The sequence below is a fragment of the Heloderma suspectum genome, chromosome 1 (assembly GCF_057233095.1).
Source record: "Heloderma suspectum isolate Gila_16-S chromosome 1, 16-S_ref, whole genome shotgun sequence".
In the NCBI taxonomy this organism is placed as follows: Eukaryota; Metazoa; Chordata; class Lepidosauria; order Squamata; family Helodermatidae; genus Heloderma; species Heloderma suspectum.
The window spans coordinates 33,651,254-33,671,532 of NC_139458.1; the positions used below are offsets into that span (position 1 = coordinate 33,651,254).

General features: G+C 44.5%; 1 protein-coding gene across 2 annotated transcripts in view; it reads right to left on the reverse strand.

The window, feature by feature from the left end:
• The window catches only part of UNC79 (unc-79 subunit of NALCN channel complex), a 222,922-nt gene that overhangs the window by 150,861 nt on the left and 51,782 nt on the right, over positions 1-20,279 (reverse strand). For both annotated transcript variants that reach the window (XM_084840226.1, XM_084840236.1), the window contains 7 exons: positions 18,106-18,134; positions 13,669-13,898; positions 9,526-9,697; positions 6,761-6,991; positions 4,507-4,697; positions 2,955-3,078; positions 705-845 (listed from right to left, as the gene is read on the reverse strand). In XM_084840226.1, the coding sequence (XP_084696352.1) occupies positions 705-845; positions 2,955-3,078; positions 4,507-4,697; positions 6,761-6,991; positions 9,526-9,697; positions 13,669-13,898; positions 18,106-18,134 (1,118 nt within the window). The remainder of the gene's footprint in view (positions 1-704; positions 846-2,954; positions 3,079-4,506; positions 4,698-6,760; positions 6,992-9,525; positions 9,698-13,668; positions 13,899-18,105; positions 18,135-20,279) is intronic.

A 20,279-nucleotide genomic window follows, 5' to 3' on the forward strand; every position in this document is an offset into this window, starting at 1 on the left:
TTTCACGGCACAGAGATAACCATTGTCACCTTCCGCTGATCAAGCCGCTGTTAAGGCGCAACAGCACAGATCAGTAAAATGAGGTTGGTGATGCTATTTCAGAGCTAAGATCTTGCTTAATCACACCTACTAATTGGTTTAGAAAATTCCAGTTCAATCTGATAAAATATTCAAGAAATGGAACAGTTCATGGGCACAATGCAGAGAAATATAGGTGCAGCTTCGTTTCCCAAATAGGGATGATATTATTATTATTATTATTATTATTATTATTATTATTATTATTATTTTACATTTCTAAACTGCCCAATAGCCGGAGTTCTCTGGGCGGTTTACAAAGACTGTAGCGGGCGGCAATGGGTTAATGCCCCCCTATCCCATTACCAGGGTCTCAATCTAGATAGAAGGCCTGTGCCTGCTATTTACTTTTTTTAAAAAAAAATCCATGCAATTGCATGACTGACATCATGTCTAGTTTGGCCCTGATCCTAAGCATATCTACTTACATTTAAGCCTCACTGATTTCAAAAGAGCTTACTTCCAAGTAAGTATGTTTAGTTTAAATACCTAACTGTATATTCAGTCTCACTAATTAGAGTGGAGTTTAATTTTAAACACCCCTCATTTTCACCGGATTGAGCCTGTTGACTTTGTGAAGTGATGCGAGATGTGTCTCTGGTCATAAGCAACTGATAATGAATTACCCTTCGAGCTGCAAGATTGCCAGTTAGCTCACTGACTCTGGATTTCCTCTGATTTGCCAGCTCTTTCACAGAATTAACCCCATCTGAAAACATACTGATTAGCAATTGAAGAGGAACCACGATGTCTAATTCAGATAACACCTGAAAGAGAGGAGTGGGGGGAAGAATTATTAGATCAGATCAAAAGTACTGTGAATGTTAATACATATTTTAGAATCTAGGCCGAATCTAGGCCAAAATCTAGATTCTAGAATCTAGGCGTAGACTTAACTCGGAGCCTATGTAAGTTGTGACCCACTGACAGGAGCTGCTAGGGCTTAGACTGGGAACTGCAGAATTTGTGCACAAATGCCCCATGTGGTAAGCTTCTCAATATCAATTATTCTTGATCCTATCCCCTCCTTTAGCTGTTGCAACACAGGCCTCTCTTGAGTTTGTTGCACCTAAAGGAGGGGACAGGATCATCGATAATACTTAACATTTATATGGTGCTTTTTGTTGTGTTTAAAGCATTTTACATGTTATCTCAGTAACCTTTACAACAATCCTGTAAAATAAGCCGGCGAAGGAGGGCTTTTTCTGCTGTGGCATCCCAGCTGTGGAATGAGCTCCCTTGTGAGGTTCGCCTGGCACCTACATTGTATTCCTTTCGGCGCCAGGTGAAGACCTTTTTATTTTCCCAGGCATTTTAGCATTTTAGCTTTCTAGACTTTTAGCTTTGCTGTTTTAAATCTGTATTTTAAATCCCTGCATTGCTGCTAGGTTTTATTCTGGTTTTATTCTGGTTGTATTGTTATACCGTGGTTTTAATGTTTTATATATTTTATATTGTTTTATTGTGTGCTCTTTGGTTTTAATTTTTGTGAACTGCCCAGAGAGCTTCGGCTCTTGGGCAGTATAGAAATGAAATAAATAAATAATAAGCCAACATTTTATTTCTGATATTTTCATCTGCCGTTCTGCCATGATGGAACTTAACGAGGTGTTCATGGGGTTTCCAAGTTGTTTCCTATCCAGGCACAGACTGCCTCCAGTATGAGAGGCAGCATGCCTCTCAATACCAGTTGCTGGGGAACATGGGTGGGTCAGTGCTAGTGTGCTCTTGTCCTGCTTGTGGGCTTTCCATAGGCATCTGGTTGGCCACTGTGGGAACAAATGGGCCTTTGGTCTGATCCAGTATGGCTCCTCCTATGTCCTTAAGGAGCCAGACTTGCTTAGCTTCTACAAGGGTCATACATCACGTGCTTCCAGACAACGACCTGAGATTCACTATTGCCATAGTACAGATGTTAAGGAAAGGGACCGGGGTGGGGCAGAAGCTTGTCTAACAATGTTGCAAGATCTGAAACAGGATTTTAGCTATTTAGTGATGTAGGGCACAATCTTATTGAGATAGTCAGCAGCCTCCGAAGTTGGAGGTGCTGAGCATCCAGTGCATTTTTGGCTAAACGGGTGATTTTGCCTGTCTGGCTGGCCACAGCTTCCGGGAAGGGGAGGGAAGGAGGCTGGGACCCACATAGGAAGCTGCATAATGGAGCTTCCACAGTCTCTTCCCCACCCCACCCCTAGGACCATCCCCCTTTCCCTGCCTCTCTGCCCTATTTCCCAGTGCAGAGACATAGCTGGCGTGGAAACAACCGCCCCAGCTATGAGGGGCAGGGAAGGGGTGGGCAGCATGGTTTGTGGGCTCTGAGGTCAGAGCCCTGGTTCCCACCTCGGATCCCAGAAACTGAAACACCCTACGGCCCTCTAGACAGTGTTTAGCAGCCATAAGATCGCTCCCTCCATTAAAAATCACATTGGTTCTAATTAAATGTTAAAACTAGCAGGGTTAGCAAATCTTATGATTCTGTTGATATAGAGATCAGCAGCACTGGTATGTGGTTCCCTATGATGATTAATAGACCAGGCGTGGGGAACCACCTTCAGTCTGAGGGCCGAATTCCATTTCAGAGAAGCTCTCAGGGGCCATATTCCAGTGGAGGGCGGGGCCAAAGGTGGGGCCAAAATACAAAAAATACCAGGATATTGTAGCTTCAGGGTACAATCCTATGCATGCTTAGACAGAAAAAGGGCCTACACCTCCCAGCATGTGCCAGTCAGCATGGCTGGCTGGGGCATTCTGGAAGTTGTAGGTCTTCTTTCTGTCTAAACACGCATAGGATTGTGCCCTAAAGCCCTTACTGCCAGTAACTAGGCTTTAGCAGAGTCATTTTTCCCTTTTAGAGGTAGACATAAGTGTACACTCACATGAAGCCAGAGCAAAGCTTGCTCTTGTACAGAGGAAGAATATCCTGTGAACCGACAGCTTATGAACCCAAACATCTCCTCCATAGAAAAAGGGAGCGGGCACAGCTCAATGTCAAACATTTTGCTACAATGCACAAAAATAAAGGTTTGATCAGCAAGTTCTTTTCACGAGTGTCCCAAAAAGTCAGAAAGTTGTGCACAATCAGTCATCAGAAAATCTATCACAGTGAAACATTTCAAATTAATAATTCGCATATCCTTTGGAGCCTGCTATTCTAATCTGGAGGTGACAGACTCGACCTTGGGGGAGCTGGGGGTGGCGACGGCCGACAGGAAGCTCTGGCATGGGCTGGTCCCTGAAGTCACGAAGAGTCGGAAGCGACTGACCGAATAAACAACAACAAATTCTAATCCTTAAAAAAAAGAGCACATTCTGTGATATAAAAATATAAATCCTGCACTGGTAATACAGATTCTGTACCAAGAGAAAGTTAATCCTAAAACTTGTATAAATTATACAAGGTGAGCAAATGTTTTTATATTTTATTTATTTTATTTATTTAAAACATTTCTTGGCCACCTTTCAGGGCAGAAGCCCTCCCAAGGCGGCTTACAGCAATAAAATACATAAAAACAGTTAAAATATTAAAAGTGATAAAAACATAAAAACAATAAAACATATATATTCATATTGTCTATTTTAATTAGCTTTTGTGACATGTGCTTTCATAGGTAAGGCCTTACTTCATTGGATAGATAGCCCTTTTAGCTACAGAAGGCTACAGAGGAGCCATGATCTGAATAAGCTCAGGAGGAATCAATGGGGCTGTTCACACAACACGCTAACCAACACTCAGTGGTTGAGCATGGGTTGTTTTGAACTGTGGGTTGTTTGCTGAACTGTGGGTTAGCGTGTTGTCTGAACGCAGCCAGGGTGGCTTGTTAACCATGCAGTGTGGCTTATTTTCAAGCCACTTTGAGAACCCATGGGTTTTTGAGGGGTTGTTCAGGGCCACACTGTGTGGTTAACCAAGCCATCCTGGCTGCGTTCAGACAACACGATAACCCACCCTGCGGAAAATGTGCTGTGTTCAGACAGCACACTAACCCACAGTTCAACAAACAACGCACAGTTCAAAACAACCCACACTCAGCCACTGGATCCAAGTCATGCTTATTATAGAATCATAGAATCATAGGGTTGGAAGGGGCCTACAAGACCATCGAGTCCACCCCCCTGCTCAATGCAGGAAGCTTGATTCCCAGGCAGTCTCCCATCCAAGTACTAACCAGGGCTGACCCCGCTTAGCTTATGAGTTCAGACGAGATACTGAAACAGCAAAAAGCATTTTCACCCAACAGTTGAAACCTGAACTGTGATGAACAGTTTCAAAATTGGTGGATTTGAAGTGCAAAGTGCTCCATCTCTGACATCCCATTTCCAAAGGCTGCAGCTCACATACCAGGTGCGGGGTTTCTCCCTGAAATGTGATTGACACACATACAGAGGCCTCCAACAAAAGTTGAAATGTGCCCACGTAGGCCCGCCTACCTCAGTACCTCCCTGAACTCCTTGAGTTGATTGTCTGGTACTTCAGTCCTGATGGCTTCCAGCCATTCTGGCATAATACAATCCCACACGGGCTGATTTATTACATTGTATGGAATCAAGCACAGGATCCGGTTCAGACCTTCCTTTAACTGAGTCACAGTGCTACAGGACTTGTCCCAGTATCCGCCCACCTGAGGACATTTCCAGGAAAAGACTTCGTTAACGACTCGCTCTTTCAAAGCAGCCCTACATATGCATGGCACCATGCAGTCATACAGTATCAATGGATAATCAACAGTACATTTTCTTCTCTCATATCTCAAGAACAACTTTAAAACAAACAAAAAACCCCCTAAGCACTGCAATTCAGAACCGCAGGGAGTACTAAATATCATATCGGTAATAATAGACAAAGCAACTAACAGTGCTGCAATCCTAGATTTTATGAGGGATGCAACCAACTGCAATAAGAATCTATATTTTTAATAAAGCAATTGGCAAAACAGGGATAAATGCATATTCTTTAATTCCTATCAAACATTCCAGCTTCCAGCTTCGTCAGTAGGGATCTACGAAAGTCACTTACCTGGTCCCGCAGCTTGCTTCGCGGTGGGGGGAAGGCGCTTCGGTTCTCCCCCCGAAGTTCAGGCCGGGGGGGGGGAGGCTTCCCGCCTCGCCCGGCCGAAATTCAGGCCGGGGAGAAGCGCCCCGTCTCCCCGGCCACGAAATACAAAGTGAAAAAAAAACAACACCCGTGATAGGCTACGTAACGATTTACGCAGCCTATCACGGCTAGATTTCCAAAGTCAGCCGTGATAGGCTACATTAATCATTACGTAGCCTATCACGGGTGACTTTGAAAAAAAAACGCGTACGCAAATGGTGGCACCCATGGGCGCCGCCATTTGTGTTCCTTATTTGGTCCCGGTAGTCTACGTAAAGATTTACATAGACTACAGCGAAAATAAAGGCAACGCAAATAGCGTTGCCCTTATTTTCACCAAAGTCACCCATGATAGGCTACGTAATGATTTATGTAGCCTATCATGGCTGACTTTGGAAATCTAGCCATGATAGGCTACGTTAATCGTTACGTAGCCTATCACGGGTGTTTTGTTTTTTTTTACTTTATTTTGTAATGGCAGCGGCGGCAGCCGGTCGGAAGACCGGCCACCGCCCCCACCCCTGCCAAAATGCCGCCGAAACGCCGCCGGGACCCGCCGCCGGGAGGGACATTCACAGGAGGTAAGTCCCATCCCGGGGGGGGGCGGGGGGTGGAGAATTTCACCAACAATTTCGGGGGGCCGAATGCGTTGGCATTCGGCCTCCCGGAGATTCGGGGAGAAATTCTCCGCTATCCCTATTCGTCAGTGACAATTAGTACAAGAGCTGAAACTAAGGCAATAATGACAGAACAACCTGTGGCAAAACATTTTAATTCTGACAGCCACCACTTTTCAGACATCCCAACAGAACAACCATCTAATCTGGCAATCCTTAAAACAAAGGGAAAGTTTTGGATTTATGGACTGGACACATTGACTCCAAATGGCCTAAATCTGGAGGACAACGCCACCTCCTGTAACTCCTCCTGCAATCTGGGAATACTATCCATAGCACTAACTTTCTATAATTGGCAACCCCGGGGGCCTTCGTTTCAGCTCTCGGACTAATTATCACTGACTAAAGCGGAAGCTGGAACATTGGATAAGAATTAAAGAATACACATTTATCCATGTTTTGCCAATTGCTTTTTGGATGGATGGAAGGATGGATGGATGGATGGATGGATGGCCCAGAGAGCTTTGGCTAATGGGTGGTATAGAAATGTAATAAATAAATTAAATAAATAAATTATATACACGTGTGTGTGTGTGTGTGTGTGTGTCTATATATATGCACACGTGTGTGTGTCTAGATAGAAAGATTAACCACAGAGTATTCAAAAACTATATTTAAGCTAAACATTTTGGCTTCCGTCCTCATCTGTAGCTGTGCTGTTAAATGGATATCAGGAATGGTATGAGGGCAGAAATCGAAATGTTTAGCTTAAATATATCCTTTGAATACTCTGTTGTTAATCTTTCTGTCTTTCTTATACATTTTACCTCAGTGAATCCAGAGCCTCCTTGTTGTTTTGCTGTTGTGCCACTTCACACCAACCTATTTTCTCTCTCTCTGTCTCTCTCTCTCTCTGTCTCTCTCTCTGTGCATATCAAGTTAGTGCCAGAAGAAATACAGTGTATGTTCCTACCCTTGCAAACTCCATTGGTTTAGGAAGGAGGCACATCACCATGACATCAAACCGAACATCGCACACCGTCTTCAGCCACTTGGTAACAAACTGGGGTTTGAGTTTCTCCACTAGGCTTCCAACTTCATCGTCCATCATGTATGCTGTGGAGTGGAACCACTGGAAGACCATGCTGACAAGCCGAGCCAAGCTCTCGGTGGGTGTGTTTTCACTAGGGGTGCAGAGGCTTACCTGGAAAACATGTTTTGTCCAGATTTCAGAACATTCTGTTTGGCTTGGAAGCTGCATGATTGTAACAGGAGCCCCTGGAAAACTATCTGTACAGCTGGGCTACCTTTAGGAAATTCCATGAGAGGAAGGAATAAAACTCATCTCAAGCTTGGGCAAAACCATTGGGAAAACAATATATATAGCATTGAAAATTAAAAAACAATGGGGCCACTTATGGCCACTGCTATGTTTCTTCTCTAAACATGAGGACTAGCAACTTGCTTTTCAAAAGTAAAAATTGAGGTTCTGCATGAGCCTCAGATTCAGATTCTACCAGATCCTGCACACAATCCCAACACCATTAAATCATAGACTACAGCCCTTGTTATACTTTTCAAGTGTAATATCAACTCATTTCCATTAATAATGAAAGGAGTGGGATCATAGCTACTGGACCCCACCCCACAATCTCCATTCATAAACTGGAACTTTATACATAGTCTTTCAGGTGTCCAAGTCTCTTAATAGTCACCCACTTCAAGTGTATCTGGGTTCAGTGATGACATCCTTCAGGCTACCCTCCTTTCTTCTGCCCCCCTGTAGGCTCAGGGTGTGTCCTTGCTGCCGTCTCTTATTATTATTATTATTATTATTATTATTATTATTATTATTATTATTATTAAATTCTTCTTCTGCATTCATCTCCCTTGGACTATCCTCTGGTGTGCATCTGCCCTGGTCAGCACATGGCAAGGATTTCCTGCTTGCCTCACCCCACAGGACCCTCCACCCCCTTTGTCATGTGACTGTGTCATCCTCACCACCCTCCACGTCTTGGGAAGAGAAACTTCTGCAGCAAAGAGGCTTCTCTACTCTTTGCTCCCCCTGTGGGGGCTCCCCATGCAATCTAGAACCCTGACCTTCCAGGGTTCTCAGTCTGCAGGGAGCCTCCACAAGATGTGGAAGGTGATGACGATAAGAATGTAACAGAGGGCGAGGAGTCAACCCGTTCATCCCTCCTCACTCCCCCACGCGATGGTAATCTATGGGGTGTAGGGGAAGAATGCCTGAACAGCTGGAGACGGTCAAAAGTCTGTTTTGGTGCTGCTACTCTAGTGCTGCGCATGTGCGTGCATATGTGCCTTTGTTTTGCTTTTCGGGGGCGGGAGGGAGCAGTGTTTTGCCTCTGTGTGTTTGTGCTTTTCTGAGCATCACCATTTTGCGTTCTGTGAAATGGGCATTTTGTTGTGTTTTGTGGGGGCAAATATGTGATTTGACACTGAAGTCTCAGAGCCCACCTCTGAGACAGTTTATTGTGCAGTTACTTGTCTCCAAGCCTCATCAGTTTGCCTTCTGTGAAATGGGTGCTGGAACAGAAAACTGTGGGTTGAAAAGAGTGGTTTGGTGTTGTGGAGATCAGAACACACCGCTGCCTTGTACTTGAGCAAGTTACTTTTCTTTTAGCCTCATGGGTTTGCCTTCTGCTTGTTTTGTGATCGGCCACATTTACCATGGCAGCCATTTTGTGAATGGGAAATCCCCCTGCCCCCACTTGCATGGCACCCATTTTCTGAGAGCACCCATGACACTCTTTCAAAATTCCAAAAGCCCACCAACCCAAAAAGTTTAGACTACGTGGCTGTCCAATAAATTCTGCTATAAGAACAGAAGAAGAGCTGTGCTGTATCAGACCTGAAGCCTATCTAGGCCAGCATTCTGTTCCCACAGTGGTGAACCAGCTGCCTGTGGGAAACCCACAAGCAGAACATGAGTGCAATAGTTACTGGCAATCACTACATCTTGTGGAAGCAAATGCCATAGTCTAACTATGCAATGTTTGAGGAGTGGTGCTGTAATGGAGCCAGGGCTCGCAGGGACATAGCGCCAGCACTTTTTTATCAGCAGAATTGCTGACATCATCTGTCACTCCCCTCAGAATTCCCTGTTCCCTCTGAGTTTAGCTGCAATCCTCACAGCAGCAGGGGGGATATGAATTTTCCCAGCAACAATAGAGTGTTCCCTGTTGTAATGCAAAGAATTTTGGGGAGGCTTGGTCTTGAACGGTCAATTAAGACCCATCAGCTTTACAAAAGACCTGCCATGGTGGAGATGAAAACTGTTAGAACTGGTTTGTTAATGTGGATCGACACAGCTGCCTGCATTTTTGGACTCTCCTTAGGGGCATGGCTCTGGGAACTGCCACGATGAGCGCCTGCACTTTAAAATTTACTACTACACCACTGGGGAAGAGTACTTCCTTTTGTCTGTCCAGAATATCCCACCAACCCCAGACAGCTTTGTGGGATGATCCCAGGTTCTAGTTCTAGTATTATCAGAAAGAGATATTATGGTAGTCTCACTAGAATCCAAAGAAGAGAGAAGAGAAGAGAAGAGAAGAGAAGAGAAGGGAAGGGAAGGGAAGGGAAGGGAAGGGAAGGGAAGGGAAGGGAAGGGAAGGGAAGAGAAGAGAAGAGAAGAGAAGAGAAGAGAAGAGAAGAGAAGAGAAGAGAAGAGAAGAGAAGAGAAAAGAGAGAGAGAGAGCAAAACAGACTTACCAAGAACCAGATTCCAAACTGGCTTAGAAGACGCTGGTCATGCTTGTCATCATCTTTGTTATCGAAGTCTGTGTTGTCCAAAGAGTGATGTGACGAAGAGAGGCCCAGCTGCCTCCTACGGATGAGCTCATACTCTCTTTGCTCAGCGTGGAATTCAGCCTCTTTCAGCAAGCTAAAAGCAAGGCAAAGGCATGTCCCTGAACAAGTGCCCAGTAAAGGCCTGGGCACAAGTCCTCCCATTTGTATTTATACTTCAGTTTATATCTGTAGGAACTTTCTCTTGTGTTATTGTCCATGAATTATTTTGTGAAGACAGCTACTTAATAAACCAAGTTCTCAGGATGCAAAAAAAAATATTGTAGGAAGCTTCCCACATTTTTTTTTTTCCATCTTGAGAACAAGTTTCTCTTCTTTGTGATTTACTTTGGATGCTCACCTCCTTCTGTTTTCTTAATAAACCAAGTGCCAGAGGCAGAGAGTGAAAGCACTGCAGAAGGAGCCACCCTAGCAGACTTCTGGTACTACTAATTTTTGTGAACCGCCCAGAGAGCTTCGGCTATTGGGCAGTATATAAATGAAATAAATAAAATTCAGTAAAGACTAATCCAGATTATGTTCATCTGTGTGTGTTCAGTATTCTCTGAATAACACAATAAATTGGAAAGCCAGGGTTACACCAGACAAAACATTCGTCTAAGCCTGGGGGGGGGGGAGCAGTGTGTGGTGGAATACCTGCTGTTATCTCCAATCTGAGATCTGAGATAACAACTGGGATTCCTCTAGGGGGCTTAGAAGTCAAGCCTTGTGCCCCTGGAGGAACCCAAGGAGTCTCCATGGGAGGGATGCAGAACCTCCACAGGCCTGACTAGGCCTGCAGGCTGGAGGTTCCGCATCCCTGGTCTAAAGCCTGAAGCAGCTCAGGTTCAAATCCCCACTCAACTATGAAGTTCACTGGGTGATCCTGGGCCAGTCATATTGTCTCACCCAAACCTACCTCATAGGGTTTTTGTGAGAATAAAAATGGGATAGCCCCTACATATGGTGCCTTGAGTTCCCTAGAGGAAGGGTGACATACAGATGAAATAATTCAAGTTTGTAATGAACTGAATCTCCCCTTACACGCTACATTTTTTTAAAAGCAAATGCAGGAAATACATCATATAGAAAAGACAGGTCATTAAAAGAAGGTTTTATCCAACACTGCTTCCAAATGGACAGCTCCAAGCACTTCTCAATTATTACTCTTTTGCTGTAAGCTCCAATTCTTTTTTTCTTTCCTTTTTTTGGTGTGTGTGCATCTCTCAATATTCCATCCACACAGTGGGCACAGCCGTGTGGGCAGTATTTATCCCCTCCCCCTTCCCCAACACATACGGTCACTTTACTTCCAAAGCCACATCTTTAATTCATGGTTTCCTGTCATGGTTTCCCCAAAGGGATATGGATTGGCAGCCGACAGACCCCACCGTTTCTCCCAGCGCTTGAGGCAGCTGCTTCAATTCATTGTTTCCTGAAACAGTTTCCTCCTCCTCTTCCCTCCCACTCTGAGCATCATTTTAGCACCATGTTGTATGTGTGGGTGTGTGTTTACATGTTTTTAATTAATGCAAAGACAGCTCTATTTCTTTCTTCCTTTTCTGAAAGAAAACGTTAAGTGAAATTGCGGAAATTAAAATGGAAAATGGGGGCGGGGAGTGCCTGCAGCACAGGGAAAAAGGTTTCTCCAGTCTCCTTCCTGTCACTGTGGGAACAGATCGGCTTTCGTAATCAATGTAAGCAGAGGAGCATGCTGTTGCACAACAAGAATGAGAATTTTAAAAAGAACAGTTATAGCATTAGGCCAAATTCTATGCAATGAATGGGAGTGGGAGACAGGAGCATTGCTCCATTGGGAGCCTGCCACTCACCCTGCATGCTCCAGAGGCAGTGGAGGCTGGTGGCTCTGATGTCAGTGGGGCAAAGCACCTTGGAGAGCTCCTTTAGAGTTCTGACTGGTTCTGACTAAAACCCAGAGTGGATTCACCACCCCACTGACATCAGAGTCACCAGCCTCCACTGTCCTAAGGCTGAAGAAAGACAGGAGACTGACTGGTGCTGAGCTGTCTGGATCTGAGGGGTCAAGGGGATGAAGTGATACAGTTAGGGTGCAATCCTAACCATGTTTAGACAGAAAAAGTCCCACAATTCCCAGCATTCCCCAGTTCAACAATCCACGGTTCAACAACAACCCACACTCAACCACTGAGTGTGGGTTATCGCGTTGTGTGAACCCAGTCAATAAATCCAATATGGGCAGGAGAAATACGCGTGCCTAAAGTCCTGTTCATACATTCCCTCCATGCAGTTACAATCCTGCTGGCCCTGCCCCCTGCCATCCACACAAACATTGCACCGAGTGCCCAATCACGTGGGGAGCGTTACACCTGCTCAAGAGGTTTCTCTTTACAGATGTGCCCCCCATACGGAAACTGCAGGAGGTGGGGCTAATGGGGATATGATGGAAGAGGTGGGGTCTGTGAATACCTGGGGAGAATGCCTCAGCAAAGCTTCCTGCATAATCCTGAAACAAACCCAAAGTACGAAACAGCTTTCACTAAGACTGCATAAACTTAAGTGCAATTTAACAGAGAATAAAAAGAAAGTGAATGGAAGACGATGTACCCCATTCTTCTCAGTGTAAAGAGGAGGGCCACCATATCCTTTCCACTTCTCATGCCAGTACTTCCAACCCAGAGTCTTTGAAGTATATCACTCTCACTAATCAGCCTGCCTCACTCAGTTCTCAAACTGATAATAAATTATTGTTGTTGTTGCTGTTGTTGTTGTTGTTGTTATCTAAACTAAAAGAACAGCCTAACTAGAGTGGATGAGAATGGCATGGATAAAGGGGAATTAAGATAAAGCTGCAGCTTTCAGTGCTGAATTGTGGCATTTAAATGCTTCTTTCTTATATGTCAGAAGGACCTGAATAAACTTTGCCTGTATTTATACCACAGTATTGAGTTCTAAGACCTCAATAGGATTTCTATGCACTACTGGGACAGGGGGTGATGGATGGGCAGAATTGGGCTCTGTGGGTTCATTTGCTGTCAGGACGGAACCCAGGCTCCCTGATTTGGTTTCAGATTCTGAGTCAGATTCGGAGGCAGAGCTAGAAGAAGCCCAGTTGAGACAGAGAGTGAGGGAGGAGACTCCCCAAAACTCTCCAGTTGTCAGGGAACTTATTGAACAGGAGGCCCAGGTTCAGAGACCATCTTCCCCCTCCCCCACCCCCCTGGAAGCTCAGCCTTTGTCAGAGGGGGAGGAAGCACCAGAATTGACAGATCCCAGAGTCCGCCGCAGGAGTAATTTATTGGCCCCAGGAGCGTAACCAAGTCACCTGTAGCGTTAGAGGGGCCTAGAGATCCATTATGCTTGCTTAAGTTCATTATTGGTGCAATTCCCTTGCTAGTAGGCCTCTGAGCGTGTCGAGATGAGTCAAAGGCCGATATCAAGATGTGCCTGGGAAGCAAAGTTTGTTTGACTTAAAGCTGCAGGTGGCTGTGCTGAGAACCAAACACTTCTAGTCTGTGCTGGGAATGAACGCTAGGTGGCACTTGCTGTTGTCATGCTGCCTCACTGCTAACATGTATGGTATAAAACCCATTTTACCCCATGGCTCTGGGTTCAGAGAAGCCGTCTGATCCAACCACTGGGTACGCCTGTGTGCTGTAAGTTACTCAATAAAGTACTCCTTGTAAGTAAACCTGGATCTGATTTATCACTGTCTTGGCATCTCTAAATTAAGAGTTCGAAGCCTACGGCTGGGGCAATACAGTTAAGCAGACAGAGTTGTGGGGAGGTGGGAGGCAGGCCACCCGCTTGGCTGCATGTGAGAAGTTGGGTCAGGAGGACCCTCCCTGAAAGAGGAGCCCAGTAAAAGCCTGTCGGCATTGCGGGAAACCATTCATTTAGTAGACAGGCAATGCCTTGCTTTGTTTAGCTAATTAGGCCTAGAGAACAGCTCCTGGCCTTCACAGATGCTACAGATGTGAAGATGTGTTTAAACTAAATAAGGACTTCATGAATTGCACAGTGAGTCTCTGTTGCCTCCTTATTCATTGGAAGGGCTTGTAACCGCAACATTTGCCTGGGGTAGATCACCTGATGACAGCTTCCACAGTACAAACTAGCTCCTCAGCCCCACACTCGCGGGTATTGATAGGAGGCGGTGATGTCTGGTAGAGATGAGTCTCGGCCGTTGCCCCAACTTCACTGCTGTGATGGTTGGAATGGCATCGCTTGCAGTAGCGCACTGGCCTGTTCCCATGGCGACCACAGCAGCCAGCAGAGAAACATGTGACAACGGCCCTTCTAACATGTGAGCTGCAGTTCTGCAAAGAAACAAAATAAATGCAATTACGCCATTGGTAGTGCCAGAGAGCTAGAATCCAAGAGCTGACAGTCAAAGAATTAAACCATTCACTTGGAAGGGAGATTCTGGAAAGAGCAGAGGCTGGGTGGATGCAGAGTTCAGATCTGACCCTGTAGCAGGGGTGGGAATGATGCTTTTTGTACTCTAACACCCATTACCCCTAGCTTTTAGCCATGCTGGCTGGGGCTGATGGGAGTTGGAGTCCAACTAATTCCCCACTCCTGGCCTACAGGATGTGGAGTCATCATTACCCCTTAGTTCAACAATCAAAAGCCAAGTCTCCAATCTTTGTGCCTGCTGCCTTGTCCTGTTCCTTATGCTCTGCCTCCCTACACCAGCGATGGGCAAAGGACAGGTCAAGATCTACTGGTAGATCTCCACGTGAGTTGGTGTAGATCAGCAAGTGTTTCTCACTCCCACTAGTTTCACAATAGGAAGTCAAGTTGCAAGTGAAAAACAAAACAAAACTCTGCCATGGATGAGCAAGTGTGATAATCACTTATCCCTAAGCCGGTATTCCCCACCAATAAAATGTAAATATGAATTGGCTGCCTTTGATTAGGTCTTTGTGTAGCTCTGCTGGGCAGTTGTAGAGTTTTGTGTTCAACTCTCTGATCTATAGGAAAGGAAAGGAAAGGTTCCTCCTGTGCGAGCACCGGGTCATTACTGACCCCTAGAGGGACGCCTGCTTATGCTGGCGTTTTCATGGCAGACTATAGCGGGGTGGTTTGCCATTGCCTTCCCCAGTCGTGACTACCTTTCCCCCAGCAAGCTGGGTACTCATTTTGCCAACCTCGGAAGGATGGAGGGCTGAGTCGACCTGAGCCGGCTACCCGAGACCCAGCTTTCGCTGGGATAGAACTCAGGTCGTGGGGAGAGTTTCTGTTGCAATACTGCCACCTCCCACTCTGCGCCACACGAGACTCTCTGATCTATAGTAACTCAGATGTAAATTTGTACTTCTATAGGCAGGTTATCCCAGTGTATGGCTCATGGGGTGCAGAACTTAATTGGCTCCACCCTCTGAGGCATCATTATGCATCTGGCTCCGCCTCCAGGCACTATTTTGCACCTGGCTCCAGGTGCAAAATAGTACAAACCCTTAGGATTTTAGTAAAAAATAAAGTAGATCCCACAAGGCTGAAGTCTTCCCACCTGCCTTACGTGATAAAAGAAAGAATGGTGAAACACGATGGGTGTTGTTTCATCTTGGCATGCTTCAGTCTTCTCCTCGAAGTCCACCATTATCTAATTTTGCCACTATTTCTTTACCCCCATACCTTTACCTAAACGTTGCCTTTCTTATCCTTTAGCAACAGGACAAAAACGTGACAGAATTGTCATGGCTACTCTAAGGTACAAAAACTGATTGAAGCAATTCCAGTTTGAGCAAATTTGAGCAAATTGCTCTTTTTTAGAGGAAATAGCTAATAGAAATCACTAGAGGAAAAGAAATTGATAAGCATGTTTATCCCCCTTAACCTCACTTATTAGACATACATACTTTCATGAGGTAGGACTGGGAACTCCGAACAACAAAAAAAAACATGTTTGTTATAGGTTACAGGACCTGCTGGATGACTCTAGGGAACTGCTGTTGGAGAACAGAGAAAGCTGGACAACTCCATGGTTTGATCATTCCAAAATAACTCCAATATTCTGAATATTTTCAAATTAGAAACTTCATTTTACAGGAACTAAAAATAAGGCAGCTTAGACAAATGACTCTGTTTGAAAATATCACTGCAGTTAAATTAGGAGAAGAGCCATGCTGGATCAGACCAAGGGTCCATCTAGTCCAGCACTCTGTTCACACCATGGCCAACCAACTGTCAACCAGCAACCCACAAGCAGGGCATAAAAATAATCTTTATCAGATTATTAAGTCATTTACAAAATTAGACATTTCTTACAAGAAGCAATGGGGAAAGGATTTAGGGATACCTATTGAAGATCAAGCATGACTGGAAATATTCAAAGTAAATAAACATTTTTCGGTTGATACATCTTTGAAAGAGGCTCAGTATAATGCATTATATAGGTGGTACATGATGCCATGAAGAATGAATATGATATACATAACCTATAGATTCAGCTGGTCGAAATGCAGTAGAGAAAATTCTGATTTAATGCATTTATTTTTGAATTGTTGTGAAGTTCAAAATTACCGGAGGATAGGCTCTTGGCCTACATAAGTAATTACAGGAGAGTAGATAGTTTAATTAGTATTATTGAACAATCTTCTGGAGGTCTCAAATCATATTATAAGAGAGCAATCCTGTAGTCCCTAGGCAGCATCCCAGGGGCCATGGGATTGTTTTGAGAATCCCCTTCCGAGGCCACAGACAAAGCTGTGACCTTAGAGGGGTTTTTTCCTTCCCTCCTGGCTTCTCCCAGCCAAGTTTCTGTGGTGGCTTCCTCTACATGGCCAGAAACTGCGCGTTTTGGGGGTGTCCCGGTGGGCACAGGGGGAATGGCCAAAGATCCAAGGGATCCTAAGCCCTTCCAGCTCCCAGCCATGCCCTTGACCCAGGAAAACATTTAGATGTGCTCAAGAGCATGTCTAAATGTTTTTCTCCCATTGCTGGCAATGGAAGCAACAGATATTTCTTCTGTCCATGGACGGAAGGAAAATATAGTTAGGGATGATGGAGAAATCCACACCAGAACCAAATGAGTTCGAATTTGATGAATCCAACCAGCAGATCCACAGTGGACTAGCTTTTCCCCATCAGGTAGATTCTGCCGACTTGCTGACCAGTGTTCTAATGTTCCCAATTTTGCACAAATTTCACCATAGAAAAATATGCAAGAAAAAATTAAGAACAAAAATGTGCATTTCCCCATAACCTAAGGTCATTTGGGGGGATTTTGCACATTTGGGGGGAATCTGCACATTTTCACATTTGCGCAAATGAGCATTTGCACAAATTCGGGAACTTTTAAAAATCCAGTTCCATCGATGGGCGAACACTGCAGAATGAAAGGTGCCTGACAATTTGTGAAACACAGATGGAATGGATTTTACACCATCTGTACACCCCTAAATACAGTTAGCCCCACATCCCTGCTGCTTTCTGTCCTGCCGATATCAGAGGCTCCACCCTGAGAGCATAGGATTGCTCTCTAATGGCATAATACTATGCATGTTTAGACAGAAAATTCTTATAACTCCCAGCATTCCCCAGCCGGAGTGCTGACTTTTTTCAGTCTGAACATGCATAGGATTGCACTCTAAATATGTTAATGGTAACTAGAGGCGTTTGGGCCAGATACTGGAAAAACTCAACCAGTCCTACTATAAGGGAATGATTATTTAAGGCTTTGCATGGAATACATTAATGGATGTGGTACATAGCAGAAAATGTCTGCTCTTGGGAGCCAGTGTGGTGTAGTGGCTAGAGTGTTGGACTAGGAGCTGGGAGATCCGGGTTCTAGTCCCCACTCAGCCATGGAAGCTCACTGGGTGACTTTGGGCCAGCGACAGACTCTCAGCCCAACCTACCTCACAGGGTTGTTGTTGAGAGGCTAAAATTGAGAGGAGGAGGATTATGTACACCGCCTTGAGTTCCTTAAAGAGGGAAAAAGGCAGGATATAAATGAAATAAATAAATAAATAAATAAATAAATGTATGTATGTATGTATGTCATTCTGGAAACTGATTTTTTGCCCTGAAATGGCAGTGTTTTATTTTGTTTTGGAATATTGACTTTGTCTTTAATAGATTGGATACTGTTGTCTTTGAGAATCAGTAACAAAATTAAATCTCAAAAAAAGCACATGTTTCTTTTCAGAGCGTATGTTGTTTGACTGGGTCTTTAAATGCTCCTTGCAATCACCATTCATTTCAACTGGCTTTGTCTAGCAGCAGTCCTTGGTGGACTGTGGTCATACCGAATTGGGCCTGGTGAAATCATCAACGGCAACAAAATAGCACATAAAAGTGTACGTGGGATACCACCACCCAGTAATCAGGAACACAATGTCCACGTGTTTCAACGACATACAGCAGATTCCACCGTTACAGAATCTTAATGTTTTAACAAAAGTAGTGACAGAGACATAAATAGAACGCAGTTGCATAGCACGCATGATGATGAGATGAAGTCACAGACAAAAAACATAAAGCTGAGAGCTGCCCCATCATAATATGGAGGAGTCTTACCTTCTTTTGACATATAGCAGAAATTTCAGCTGTAAGAGGAAGGTAAATGGAAGATCAAAATGGTTATGATCACTCCTCTACCATGAGTGCCCAACTGGACAGGTGGATCTGGGGACTTAAATATTTTTCTAGGAAAATGTTATTCTTGAGTGGTGATAATGTCTGTTTGTTAGGTCTTATTTGCAGTGGTGTAGTGGAGCCAGGGCTCATGGGAATGGAGCAGTGGCACTTCTTGATTAGCATCGACACTGAGGTCATCTGCCACCCCACCCCACCCCAGACTTCCCTGTTCCTACCAATAGAGACTGGTGGCCCCAATTTCAGTTGGGCTGTGAATCCACTCCATGTTTCAGCCAGAACTCTAAAGGAGCTATCCAAGGTGCTGAAGCTATTTGGGGGATAGGTACCTGGGATAGCTCCTTTGGAGTTCTGGCTGATTCTGACTGAAATCCAGAATGGATTCACCACCCCATTGAAATCAGAGCCACCAGCCTCTACTGCTTCCCACTGAGCTTAGCTGCACTCCTCACAGTAGCAGGGGGTAAATACATTTTTTCCACAACAATATGGTGTTCCCTATTGTAATACAAAGTATTTTGGGGTGGCTTAGTCTTGAACGGCCAATTAAGACCCATTCACTTTACAAAATAACTGCTCCTGGTGGAGGTGAAAACTGCTTCAGCTGGTTTGTTGATATGCATCAGCACAGCTGCCTGAATATTTGGACGCTCCTTGGGGGCATGGCTATGGGGACTGTCATGATGAATGCCTGCAGTTCATAATTTACCATGACACCACTGCTTTATTTGATTATTCAGCACCGTTGTTTTAAGTGTGCAAGAAAGAGAACTCCAGCCATACTGAGTCCTTGTAGAATAAGGCATGTGTTATAGTTCTGTCTGCAAAGCTCAGCAGGTTTAGGCACCTGGATGGGGCATCTTTGTTGTTGTCCAGTTTGGAGCTTCTTTCTCTTACAGTTCAAAACATGATAATTGTTCCCTGCTTCCCATTTGCATGGACGTGGTCAATTATTCTGGCCTGCCCAATATGAAGACGGACATGACCCTGTTCTCTATGCAGGTCCAGAGGCTGGACCTAGACAGAGAATTCATCAAAGGAATGTAGTGCAAGGTACACTCAAGAGATATAGACAGACACACAAAGAAATGCACAGTAGACTAGAGGGAACAGCTTCAGGAATAGAGAATGCCATCAAATTCTGTGGTTGGTTTTTAATGCCAAATTTAGCAATATACTGGCAAACTCGCCTGTGATGGAAGTCTACCAGACTCAAGTCTCATCAGAGTCTGTCTGGATTTCACCACAAGAAGCACACCGAAAGGATACTAGCCTATCTAAAAAAAAAAAATGTATCCCCCCAAAACTTCAGACATAGGATATTTATTAACACATACAGTATGAAAGAAAAACTGGCAACCTAGCCAATGACATCTTATTCTGATCAACAGCATCATTTGTTCATAGACGATGGGTACTTCCAAATGGGCGGCACCTAGTGCTACTAATCAAAAGACATCGTGCAGCTATTCTCTCTTTTCCTCCTGATGGGACTTTTTGTGGAAAGAATAAAGATTGAAGAAGCAATGGAAAAACACGGGAGGGTTACAAGTGGAAGACGACAACGTCTGAACCCCCCGTAAAATTCCATGAACGAGGCAGGGTGATTGCACAATAAAAGGCTTGTCTGGAAGTAACCAAAAACACTTAGAAGTATGTGACTGAATGCATTTTGACACTCATTCTTCTGCAGCTTGGATAAGATACTCTGGAACAATTTCACTAAGTGTCACTTCCCTGGCAATCTTCCTTAACAAAAAGAGGCAGTCAATTTTCCGCAAAGCCTCCACAAAAGATCAGTCCCCAAAAGTGACATCCTCATACCCTCTAGGAAACTCCCTATTTGCCTTTTGGCCTATCTGTTGTGAGCCACCTTTGTCTTAAATAGACAGCTGACTTGGGTACAAAACAGCTCCCTGTAGCACATCAGTTATATGTTTTACCATAAGTTATACTTTTTCATTTACAGCCTAATCTCTTAGAGCAGAAGTGGGAAACTTCCAGTGGTCCAGGGCTGCATCCTGCCCTCACTCTGAATGTTCTGACTCATTAAAATGTCTGAAGAGCCTAGGAAGCATGAATGGATCCCTCCACAT